This window comes from Nannospalax galili, unplaced genomic scaffold (assembly GCF_000622305.1).
Source record: "Nannospalax galili isolate Female #2095 unplaced genomic scaffold, S.galili_v1.0 scaffold85, whole genome shotgun sequence".
Lineage (NCBI taxonomy): Eukaryota > Metazoa > Chordata > Mammalia > Rodentia > Spalacidae > Nannospalax > Nannospalax galili.
In genome coordinates this window covers 6,635,995-6,649,030 of record NW_008358866.1, presented here as the reverse complement: position 1 = coordinate 6,649,030, position 13,036 = coordinate 6,635,995, and the positions used below count along the sequence as shown (strand labels likewise).

Here is a 13,036-nt window from a genome sequence, read left to right as displayed (position 1 = left end):
TTTTAAAGTTAGTAATTCTTGTAGTACTGTGGTAGACTCAGCTTCATGGCTTTGGGTTTATTGAGTTCATTTAACATAACTCCTAACTGTTGAATCTTCAGAGAGCTTAAGGCTAAGGTATAAAGGGTCACCCAACATTTAATCCTGTTCCCCAAATACAAGATGTCATATCTTCTTAGGGTCCTCTGGGTTTCTTTCTCTTTCTCTCTTTGATTTTTGAAACAGGCTCTCATGTATCCCAGGCTGGTCTCAAACTTGTTTTTCTAAATTTTATTTATTATTTTTATTTATGTGTATTGCCTCCATGTGTGTAAATGCACTAGTGTTATGCAATGCCTGTGGAGGGTCAGAAGAGGGTGCTGGGAATTGAACCCAAGTCCTCTACAAGAGCAACCCGTGCTCTTAACCACTGAGACATCTCTCCGGCCCCCTCAAACTTGTTATATAACTGAAGAAGATGACTGTGACCTGCTGATCATCCTGTCTTCACCTTCCAAGTGCTGGGATTATCAGAATATGCCATGCCAGGTCCTTTTTTCCTTGTCTTTTCTTCCATCCCTTCTTTCCTTTTTCCTTTTCTGACAGGGTCTTTCTATGTGGCTCAGGCTAGCCTCAAGTTCAAGATCCTCCTGCCTCTCTTGCCTCCCAAGTGCTAGGATTACAGAAGTGTGTCACCATCCCCAGCTCATTACTGTTTTCTGCAGGTATTTTTATCTTTTTTAAATCTTCTTTTTTAAGAGACAGTGTCTCATTTTATAGCCCTGGCTGGTCTAGAATTTGCTATGTAGACTAGGATGGTCTAGAACTCAGAGATCTGCTTGCCGGTGACTTCCAAGGGCTAGGATTAAAGACATGTGCCACCATGCCCATTTTTAATCTTTAATCACTGAAATGCATAATTTTTATTCTTGAATTTAAAAATTTTACTTCATTAGTACAAATTTCAGCTTGAAAGTTTGAAACTTTGCCTCAACTGACTCATGAAAATATACTGTCCATCTCTTAGCAGGATAGCCTTAGACAGCATATACTCTAGGGCTCAAGAGGAGTGTATATAGGATGTGAAGAGAGACAGAGAAACCTGTTTGTTAAGCTATCAGACAGGGGATTCACTAGCTCACTGTGTGTACTACGCAAACTTGTTTGAAATCTGTCTACCATGTGTACAGTCTCTGCATTAAGCACTAGTTCTGCCTACACTACTTCACCTCTGAAGTAAATATATCTGAACTACTTTAACATCTTGTCTATGTTTAGTCTTACTTATACAGTACTCTATGGGCTGATTCCTCCCTTTGAAGTCAGTGTGTTATATCTGCAGACTTCAAGAGAAAGGCTGCCAGATTTGAGACCACCCTCACATTTATCAATAGTTTACTTGCCGAGGTGTTGATTATAATAATAAATGAGACAAGCTCTCTACCTTGTCCTTGGAGAACAAATAAATGGTGTAAAGTCATTGTTCTGAGTGATGGACACTTCATATGGATCGTGGGTGTATCTTAAAGATAAATGATGTGTATCTGTATGGCCATCTCATGTGTGTGTCTCTTTCCACATGCATTCTTGTGTCTCATCGATTTTCCTCTACAATCCTTGCTTAGGGCTTCCCAGGAAAGAAAGAAAAACATGATGTTTTTTCATATCTTTTGTGCAGGTGATGGTAACAGAGAAAGCGATTCAGAGAGAACAAAGCACACTGATTGGTGATGCATGTTATGTACCTTTTGGGTCACAAGTGCACTGGACAGCTAGCTGGTCCAGGGTGAGAGACTGCTAGCTAAAGGTTAAATGGCAAATGGCAACTGATTCTTTCCAGAACGGCAGCAGCAGCTTCTCTCATGAAAGATACTATCATTCTCACTGCAAGGAGTGTGAAGTGGGAGAGGAAGAGGGAAATGGAAAAACAGAATGGGAGGGTGGAAAAAGTGGGCCCAGTGGGGTGACAGGGCCCACTCTTCTCTGACAACACAAGTGGGATGTATGCATTCCTATCCAACTCTGCGTTCTATGGTATCATGCTGGTGGCTTGGAACTGGCCATGGGAAAAGGATCTATATACTACACAAATTTGCAAATGCTCGAGGGAACCAGCTGTTGTACATTAACCAGTACGCTGCTGAGTGTACTTAGTGTATCTAGAATCTAAACCTATACTCCAATGTATTTTCCTGTTTAAGAAAAGAGGGCTTTATTTTCCTGTCTTCCAACCCTGGACATGAACTCAATTTCATGGCTCCATCTGCTTCTGCCTCCTGAGTGCTGGGATTAAATGTGTGCCCCACCATGCTGGGCTCCTATTCTTTTAAAGATGCGTCTACCACCAAAAGAAGAGAAACACCCCAGGGCTCCTCACACCATTCCTTTCCCGTCCTCTTTAGAGAGTTAGTGCAAGAATTTGCTTTGCAAGACCTGTGTCTTCCCCCAGCTTCATTAGTGCATCTCTGATCTCCTACTGGAGAAGCTTCTAGCAGCAGATTATGATTAACACAGAGACCCACAACTGGTCAACATGCAGTTCTGTGGAGCGCTCAATGGGACATTTATATCATACCCTCTCCTCCCAAGGCTCAGGAATCTTTTCAGAGGAGGGGAAGGAGAAATTGTATGAAGCAGAGGTGGTAGATAAATACAAGGAGACTGTGTTGTCTGGACACCACATGAAGAACACATATAAGACCTGTGCAAATTCAAACCAGACAGAGGCCCAGCATGGATGGCAGAAGTAGGTAGGAAGCACCAGCCTTAGCTAAGGATCTATTGGCAACTGATAGATGCTAGGGGAGGGAGAGCCAGTTTTTCTTACTGGTGTGATGCGTGGTAGGTTGTCCAGACTCCAAGGGATAGACCCACACCCAAGAGCATTTAGGAAACACAGATTAGACTTGATAGGCCTTAAAAAAAGACAAAAAAATAATAGAGGAAATGAAGTGGAGGGTAGTAAGGTGGGGTGTGGAGGGGGAAGGGAGTCTAAATATGATTAAATACATTGTATGGAATTCTCAAACCAATAAAAACTTTTATAAAGAATCTGATTGCATATTTATATATTAAACCATCTGTATCTGTATTTTTGTCTTTACTGTTTACCTCATGACTGACGTTTTCCTTTTGTAACAGATCAACTTTTTTCACTTTGACCAACATATTTGTTGCTGCTGGCCTGGTATTCATATCCTTCTGGTGACAGTCCCTTCATTTCTGACTTCATCTAGATGTTCTGATGATGTTGGCCAGCTTCTGGCTCTAAGCATAAGCAATACTCAGACTTGGCTGACTTCATGGTGAAGTGCTTAGGGGTGGGCATGTGGTCAACCATGTCCCAAGGTGCAGAAGCAACAGGGGAACACTGAGACACTCCCCTCCCCTGGTGAGTGTGAGATGGAGCTGCTGAGAGGAGATCCTACTAATTCAGCTTCAGTTCTTTCATCCAACAATGTCCACAGTCTAAAGTACTCTAGACACGAGAGATACTGAGTATAAAAATGTCTTTTAGGGTAGACTATTTGGAGTAATTTATGTGTAACCAAGAGTTCTAACTAAGCTAAATTACAATTTCAGTTAAGGGAACAAGTCTTTCCAAAGGCAGTGATCTCAGCTTTTCTGATACATATGTTGATGTTTTCAATTAAAATAAACTATATTGTTCTGACTTTGAATTTTTATAACATTTTACTAAAATATTTAATCTAAAATATTTGCTTTACATTTGTATATAAAGATACATTTAACTAAAAAACTATGAATGGAATTTATTTCAAAAAGGCCCTGGAGCATGTTAGGTAGGAATACTCTTCTTTGGTTCATTCAGAGTTTTAATTGCTTTCACCCGCTGCAAGGCTCCTCCGCAAATAGGCAGTGTTTTAAGAGCAATGTCTGTGTCAGCCAGAGGTCCTCCCAATAATCGGGCAGGAGTACTTTCCACTGTCACCACCCGACCAGAGGACACCTGAAAAAGCAAAAGGAAAAGCCTATTTATAAAATTTTTTGAAAGCAGAAAAACCCACACATTCTATGGTTTAGAACAGGAACCAAGCATAAATATGCATAAGTATGAGGCAGTGTGGCATAAGATAAAGTCAGGGCTTTGGGGCCAGGAAAGTGGACTTGAATTCTGTTGCTCATCAGCTTTGTAACCAGGGACAAATTGTGTTCAGCAGAGGTCACTAAGAACACTGGATCATAGGATAGGTTCATTTGATAGGCAAAGCAGGAATAGACTTTTCCTGAAATGAGATGTACTAAATACATTGGCCAGTTGACAGCAATTTGTTAGGAAGCCTGGAGGGATAGGTCTGCTCTAACCCAGTACTATGGAGAGGGAGCGGGAGATGAATCTGAGAGAAAAATACACCTTAATGATGGGAACTCTGAACAACTAATAGCAAAGTATATGAGGCCAAAATCTCCTAAAAATAACATTTTGGCTGCCTAAAACTCATATCTACTAAGAAAAAGATGTGGAGCAAAATAATCTTACCGTTGTGTTAAGACCTTTAATAACTGTTCGGTGTAATATTGCATTTTGTGGTCGCTCCGTGTATTTAGAAGATTCTATAGCCTTTTCCTGGAATCTTTTTGCTTTCTGAAGATTTTAAAATTAGAAATAAAATAGTATTAATTGCCAAGTAAAGCATGAGCTATTGTTCTTATAGTGAAAGTGCCAAGTACATTCAATTGTGTTTGGTTTACTCTTTGGATAGTTATTAGGCTGTCCAGAATTTGCATTTATTTGCATAGGCTAAGAAGACAGTTATTCATGCAAATTGAATCCTTTGAAGAAGACACCAGTCATCTAAAAATGTTCTGGTGATTTGCACAGGTAACGGTCATATTTGATCAGAGAATAAAGCAAGTCCTGGGGAATCCATGGTGAGTTTTTAGTTTTTTAAGTTATTAAATTTCTGCCAGACTATGAATGCTTTAAAATATGTTGCATAAATTAAATGCTAATTCCATATACTTAAATGTTATAAACAGAATAATATAAATTACATAATCTGTTGGAATTATATTCAAGTTCAATATCTGTGGCATTAAATAGATGAAAAATGAGGTAACAAAAGATCTACAGGGAAGACATTTCATTAACTACTTCTTAAACAAAGATGAGGATATTTTGTAAGTAAAGTTGAGAAGAACTTTTAGTGAAAGAGTCTTAACTTAAGCTTCTGTCTTAATATGGCCCCTCTATTTTTATGGACTAACTTGACATTTGGTAAGTCTGTGTCTAGAGGAAGGAATATAACACTGGATGAAAACATATCCAAGATATTAATGGAAAAGGTGAGGAAGAGTCATAGTTTTGGAAATCTACGGTGATTCTCACAAATTTCAAATGAACAATTAAAATTATAAACTATTTAGGTTGGTTTCTAGCTTCCAGCTGAAGCAGCTTATTGCTTTTTTTTCTAAACTGATATCTATCTTGACTTTAAATTTGAATTTGAATTTGTTTCTTTTTATAATTACAGAGGTGAAAAGCCCCTGGGGAAGAGGGTAGTACTTTTGCTTTTTCTGTTCCACATTCTGCTTTTTACTGAATGGAATCATTGAATAAGAAGGTTCAGAAGGGAGAGTGGAGCGCAGTCCCAACTTATTCCCAGTTATCATCTCATTCAGTCCAGGAACACTACTCTAAGCCAAATGAGATGCAAAGTGGCATCATTTCATTGTGAAGATTCCGATTCAGTTGTCAGCCTAAATCATAGGCAAGGATCCATCGGCGTTAGCTCTCTACAGAAAGGTTACCAAAAAAAAAAAAACCCGAAATGAATGTTCATTCTTCAGTAGTCTCTGCCCTTGAGATCTATTTGTTGTACTGTTAGTTCTTCAAAAATCTTACCTTTAATGTTTTAGCATTTGATGTTCTAGCTAAGAAATCTTCCCATGATTTGTTGGCCAGTTTTCTTTGCTTGTGTGTGGCTTGTATCTGAAATGAGAAAGAATATTCAGAGTTTCAGTTCCATGTAAGAATACCAACAGGCTAGGAAGCCCTTATTTTAAAGGAAGTACCTACCATTTACTAAAGGAAACTCCGGGGCCAACTAACAGATTAGAATATTTATACAACTTCATCAAAGAAACAAGTCTTCAAATGAGAAAAGCTTACTCATTTTGTGGTTAAAGCTTGAGCTGCTTTTCAAGAAACGCTAAGCAAAAGTGCTGTTGTAGTAATCATTTTCATCAAGACTGGCTGCTTTGCATGATTACCATTTCTGAAGACACCATAATCCAGAGAAAACTAAGTACACGATTTTAAAGCAAATTCACAGACGAAAATAGAGATTCTGCTGGCCACTAGTAATTAGTTCAGGCAAAATTATATTGGCAAAACATCTAATTGATGACTGCAACAAGATAAGCAATTTTGTGAGTGCTAAGATTGGTGTGATAATACAGTCTAGGGAGGTAACACTAACAAACAGCAAACTGTATTTCTCAACAGGTTCTCCACCAAATGTATAATCAGAGATTCATGCCCTTGGTTAATAGATTATTATACCATTAACCTTAAATACAATATCTCTAGGATTAGTTAAAAATATTGAATTAACTGCTAAAAAATGTGGGGCCCGGTGTGGCACACATCTTTAAACCCAGCACTCCGGAGGCAGAGACAGGCAGTTACCCATGAAATAAAGGCCCAGCTGGTGTACATAGAGCTCTAGGTCAGCTGGGGCTACAGGGAGACTCAGTCTAGGGACTCAAAAAACAAACAAAAACAAAAACAAAAGTAGGGACAGAGGTCTGGTAATAAATATCTAGCCAACACAGCACACATTCTGTGATCCAAAAGAACTAATAATTTATCTTTTCTGCTCTACCTCACAGTAAATCAATGGGCTTAATGGCAGTATGCATGCCATCAAAAGTTTTTACAATCAAAACTTTTGAGCATCTGGCTGTGTAAGATGGAGTAGACATTCATAGGTGAATGGACACAGCATTGTCAAGCTGTAGATACAAACATTCAATAGTCTATGTGAAAAGAACAGGGAGTAGAAATCATTTTAAGAAGCTTTAGAAACTTAATTGTAGCCATAAAGGATCAGAAAATAGAAGTGAAAAAAATCAACATCATCTTTGCATCTATGGATAAGATCATTTAAATGCCTCCTTAGTTGCTTAAAAAAAAGTAATGTTTTAGTTTTGCATTTGTGCAAAAAACTTAAGGAAATAGCTGCTATTTTCCTCACTGGCTTTTCTGTTTAGCTAAAGTCAGACCATTTTATCTCTGCATTTATTGGCACTGAGGTGAGGATGAAGCTGATTGATAAGCCTGTAGTTGGTAAAACAGTAAAGGCCTACCACAGAATGAGGGATGGAGGGTAACTTTATCTGTCTTTGAGGTTATATACTCTGTTACAGATAAATGGTCAGAATTTGTTAAAAGAATACATTTAAATAAGCAATTTTTGGAACCCTGCTGGGCATTTCAAAAAAATGGAAGTTTCTCAGGTTATCAATTTACCTTTTAAAATATATAGCCATAGAAATCAAATCATAGGGCTAGAGAGATAATATCAGTATAGTGTTTGTTGAACAAACATGAAGACGAGATCAGATCCTCAGAACCTACTTAAGAAGCCCAGCATGGTGGTATATTCCTGCAATCCCAGTGGTGGGGAGGTAGACAGGAGGACTCCTGGCACTTGCTGGCTAGCTAGTCTAGCTGAATCCCTGAGCTCCAGGTTTAATAAAAGATGCTCTTGTCTCAAAAAACAATGTGGAGTATGATTGAGGACATCGACCTCTGGTCTCCATGCTCTTTCATACACATGTGCATGCACATTTGCACACACATGAACATGTATACATGCATATACCACGTATCCACATACAGATAAAAATTATAAAGCCATAAAGCAGCATTGAAAATGGTAACTGGATCTTAACTCCATGGTTTCTTAAAACTTCACAAAGACCCTGAAAATCACTATTAGAGAGGAAAATACTTCAATGTTGAAACATTAACAAGGAAGACAAATATAGATTATAGATAACTCATTTAGTTTATACACTGAAATTACAACGTGTGCCTCAATAGCTCAGTGGTGTCCCTGCTTACTTTGGCATATACTTTTTGTTCCTTTTGTACATCTTGGCGTGCTTGGCTTTCAATCATCTCGGTTTGAAGGGAAGCAACCATCTTTCCAATATTCTCTGATGCTGCTGTAATTGATTCCAAAGATTTTTTATCTGAAGTGACTAGTCTTAACTTTTCCAATTTTATTTCTTCACATACTTCATTCCAAATTTCTCCAATCTGAAATCACAAAGTTTAGAAAAGTTAAATGAACAAAAGTAATCAAAACAATTTTAGGTAACCTTTTACATGGTGGTCATTTGTTAACACTAAGCTTTTCCTAGCTTACTTCTTGGGAATAACTAGGTGACCTGAAAATGAGAAAGGGTACCAGTTACATCTGAATATTCAGGTGAAACAGAGCAAATGGTTTCTGGTGACTCGGTGTGTTGATGGATGAGGCGCCACCACCCAGGTCTAGTTCTCTGCAGTGCTTATCGCCCTCTGGTTTACCGTTACTTCATTTTCACAGCTCCAGAAATGACTATTCATTCTCAGCTTTCTGAAGTGCCCTCGAATGAAGGTGAAATTGTAGCAGAATAAAGATAGGATTCCTGGGACTCTGGAACATGGTGATTTTGAGAAGAATGGATCCTGGTCTTCACTTTCTAGCTAAGCATATAATTTAATCTCAAGCTTTTAACTCCATAGTTTCATCATGCCAGAATCTCCATCTCACATTCTGAAATTAAGGTACTAGGTAGGGTATATTTAAAATTAGAGAAACATTTATGTCATCTAAAATAGGAATACAATTTTACTTTGCTTTCATTTGAAAATAGGATGCTTCATTTAAAACACTCATTTAAAACATCCAAATACAGTACATTAATATTAGTAGAAAGAAGATGCTTACTTCATAAGATTTTCCTGAAACTTCCAAGGCATTTATTTACTTGTGAAAATATGAGCAATGAACTAAGCAATCTAATCTCTTTTAACTGACTTGATGCAATAATGATTAATGACACAATGTAACCATAAAGAATACTTTGATTAAATACTAATAATTTGTAAGCAATTATTTGCTTAACTCTAGCTCCTAATGCTCTCCAAATAGAAGAGATTCTAGTTTTAAAAATCTGTTATGCTTTGGAATGACTATACCTTTGTAATATCTACCTTCTTTTACAAGCTAATAGATGAACTCTTACCTCATGAAAAACACCCAAGGAATGGTATGTTTCCTTAATGTAATTAGATACAAAATGGAAAATAAAAACTACACAGCAAGTGGACAATTGTTCATGGATATGGGCACATCTTATAGTCTCCAGTTATTTTTTTCCATAATAGATTTTAGGTTATTAAAATGGTACTTACTTTAAAATCAAGGTATCTATGTATGATACAGAGGGTGATGAAATCTTCAGCAGATAAACCAGGTAAATTTTCAAAATCTATCAAAGTTTATAAAGAGAGAATTGCTTTAATAGAGCAAGTGATTTCAGGAGTCCCACTTCTATTATAAAAATGAGTACAAACATTTATTTCTATAACAACCCCCCCTACCAGGTTATCCTTATACAGTCATTAGCAGAGAACTCATTCATTCTAGATTGTGACCAAAAAGATTTTACTATCAGAGGCTAAAGAATTTGTGACCTCTTTTCCCTTAACAGGAAGCAAAGATTTAAAAAAAAATTCTGATGATACAGAATGCTAATATTTAAGCCTAAACATCAGAATTAACTGCTCTTTGTCTTGTTGCATGTGGAAATTATCTGGGAAACTAAAAAATACTGCTGTTGGAGCTCCACATCCCCAAATTCTAACTTTGGATCAGTGTGGTAGCCTGGGCACTGGGTTTACGAGGGAGCATGCATGTATTTGGATAAAGGGGCTTTTTCCATGTTTGTAAAATGGACTCTGAAGCATGTGCAGCCACACTCAGCAATACAGAGATGCTCTTGCGAGTTTGAGGAGCAGCTTCTTACCTAGCTTGCCCAGCACAGCATAAATTTTTGCTCTGATATTCTCAGCAACATCCATAACTGCAATAGATGGGCAGTTAGCAGGAAGGGGCATGATTTTTTGTTCTTCTTGAAAACTGGTAAATAGAGGCTTCTTTGTATCTGATGATAATACAAAGGGGAGAGGGGAAAAAAAACCACAGCAAATATTTAATTCTGAGATTTTAGTTCATATATAAATAGTATCAAAACATATATATTAAAAAATTAGAACAGTAACATAGTGCCTTATATATACTTTATTTCTTTTTGAAGTGCTGGGAATCAAACCCAGGCCCTGAACTATGTAAGCAAGTGCTCTAGCACTGAGCTACCTGTAACTGCCAGCCCAGGGCTACTCTTTTGAAAGCAGAATCAGTAATTTCCCCCACTCTGTGGCAAAATTCAAAGCTCCATTTTTCTTATTTATGTATAAGAAAAATTACAGATATACTTTAAACATGAAATTTTAATGTAAATAACTCATAAAATTTAAAGTTCTAGAGACAATAATGTTAAACAATGATGCAACAACCTTTGATTTTTATTCCTGTGAATTACACAATAAACATGAAAACTATTTCATGATGTCCTAGTTCAAAACTCAAATAGTAAAAAAGGGATTAAGACAGAAATCACCAGAAATGGAAGTATTTTTATTTAATAATAATCATTACAGTTTTGATAAAGGCACATTAGAATATTAAAAGGTTTATAATATATAATATTGTATTACAGACTACATAAATTCTGATACTTTCAACCTCAATATAACATGGTAATTAAAATTTATAGACATAAGATTTAATTTTATTAGAAAATTTCTGTAAAAAGTCAAATGTATAAACACTAATGGTAAAATACTATACAGCTCATTTTCAGATACTTGACATGCCAATTTTTAAAAACTTAAAAATATTTTAATGATGTGTGCATGTGAGTATCTGTGTGCATGTGTGTGCAGGTGCCTAAGGAAGCCAGAGGTGTCGGATCTCCCAGGAGTTGGAGTTACAGGCAGTTGCGAGCTGCAGAACATGTTGCTAGGAATTTAGCCCAGGTCCTGTGGAAAAGCAGTACATACTCCTAACAGCTGAAATCTCTCTCCAGCACTATATCCCAGTTTTTATTGGTAAATGAAATATTATTAAACATATTTATAAATGCAGAAAGCCAAAATAAACTTATTCAAGGAATATTAATCTTTGAGTTTTGAGACTATAGTAAAATGCCATGTATTAAAATATTCTATGGCTTGATGTGGTGGTGCACGCCTTTAATCCCAGCACTCAGGAGGCAAAGGCAGGTGGATCTCAGTGAGATCAAGGTCAGCCTGGCCTACATAGTGAGTTCCAAGTCAGCTGGCGCTACAGGGAGACCCTCTCTCAAAAAAACAAAACAAAATATTCTATAAAACATGAACCCATTACTAATTTACTTAGTTTTCATTTAATTATTCATAACTTTTATTTATTTATTTGTATTTTTATTTTTTGGCTGGTCTGGAACTTGCTATGTAGATCAGGCTAGTCTTGGACTCACAGAGATTCTCCTGCCTCTGATTCCCAAGTGCATGGATTAAAGTTGTATACCACCAAATCTAGCTTATTTATTTTTTTTTGTGTGTGTCTATGTGTGCCTGTATGTTTGATTATGTTCAGGTACATGTGCACATGTGTGTGGAGGCCAGAGGACAAACTATGTTGTCATTTCTCAGGTGTGTTGTCTACCTATTTGTTTTTGAGATAGGGCCTCTCACTGGCCTGGAATTTCCAAGCAGGATAGGCCAGAGAGCCCCAGAGATCTGTCTCTGTCTCCACAGAGCTGGGATTATGCCTAGCTTTTTTCTGGGGGTTCTGTGGATTTTATGTCCTGAAAGCACTTTAATCACTGAATTATCTCCTTAGCCCTCAATTATTCACAATTTATAATAGCATATTCTTTCAAACTCTTGTTGAAAGAACTTTAGAAAAACGGGGTGAAAGTCCTCATATTTTCCTATATTCTTTAAAATTCTTTTATGATATGCCTCTAATTGTTTCTACCAAAAATTATAATACACTTACCAATGATCTTCCCATATTTATCACGCTTTACTCCTAGTTCTTTTTCTTCCTTTCTCCACAATTTAATTAAAAGACTAGCAGCTGTCTGGTCTTTTTTCCCTCTCCACGCATTGACATGAGCTGATGTTTTGGGGTTATCACAAAATTCAACCATTATTCCAAGTATCAGATTACAGAATTTTTTTTGGTTCAGCTTCACAAGGAAACAGAAAAAGAAAAAAAAAATTCTAATGAATATTAAGAATGACAGTCAAGAGAGAGAGAGAGAGAGAGAGAGACAGAGAGAGAGACAGAGAGAGAGACATAGAGAGAGAGACAGAGAGAGAGAGAGGGAGACTTGTATATCAGTAAGTTCCGTTTAAATAGGGAGTCTAACTGTGACAATGTCCCATTAAAACAGTCATTGTGGGGGCTGGAGAGATGGCTCAGCAGTTAAGAACACTGACTGTTCTTGAAGAAGACTAGGGTTTGAATCCCAGCACCCACATGGTAGCTAACAACTGTCTGTAACTCCAGTTCCAGGGAATCCAACAGCCTCTTCTGTCCTCTATGGGCATTGCACAACATGGGTGCACTTACCTAAATACAGGCATAACACTCATACACATAAAATAAAAATAATAAAATATTAAAAAAATAGTCATTGTGGGCTAGAGAGATCATCTCTCAAAATGTCCTGTAACTGTGGTGAGTCACCTGTCCTCTTGAGCAAGGAGGCCGCAAGGCATAACACTCATACACATAAAATAAAAATAATAAAATATTAAAAAAATAGTCATTGTGGGCTAGAGAATAGTCTCAGCATGTGTGCAAACATCTAAGTGTTAGTAGCATTAAAAATGTTGGAAACAGCATATTTTAAAATGAAATGGAGATCTTCTTTAAAGGGTAAAACCTCATTCAATTATATATCTTACAGGGTTTATACCGAC

The 13,036-nt window shown here is 37.1% G+C and overlaps 1 protein-coding gene across 5 annotated transcripts in view; it reads right to left on the bottom strand.

Moving 5' to 3' along the window:
* Nucleotides 1-3,732: 3,732 nt before the first annotated feature.
* The window catches only part of Cfap69 (cilia and flagella associated protein 69), a 58,932-nt gene continuing 49,628 nt past the window's right edge, over nucleotides 3,733-13,036 (bottom strand). For all 5 annotated transcript variants that reach the window (XM_029558337.1, XM_008822513.3, XM_029558340.1 and 2 more), the window contains 7 exons: nucleotides 12,105-12,297; nucleotides 10,027-10,164; nucleotides 9,413-9,489; nucleotides 8,072-8,269; nucleotides 5,846-5,932; nucleotides 4,481-4,585; nucleotides 3,733-3,949 (listed from right to left, as the gene is read on the bottom strand). In XM_029558337.1, coding sequence (XP_029414197.1) covers nucleotides 3,779-3,949; nucleotides 4,481-4,585; nucleotides 5,846-5,932; nucleotides 8,072-8,269; nucleotides 9,413-9,489; nucleotides 10,027-10,164; nucleotides 12,105-12,297 — 969 coding nt within the window. In that variant the 3' untranslated portion in view covers nucleotides 3,733-3,778. The remainder of the gene's footprint in view (nucleotides 3,950-4,480; nucleotides 4,586-5,845; nucleotides 5,933-8,071; nucleotides 8,270-9,412; nucleotides 9,490-10,026; nucleotides 10,165-12,104; nucleotides 12,298-13,036) is intronic.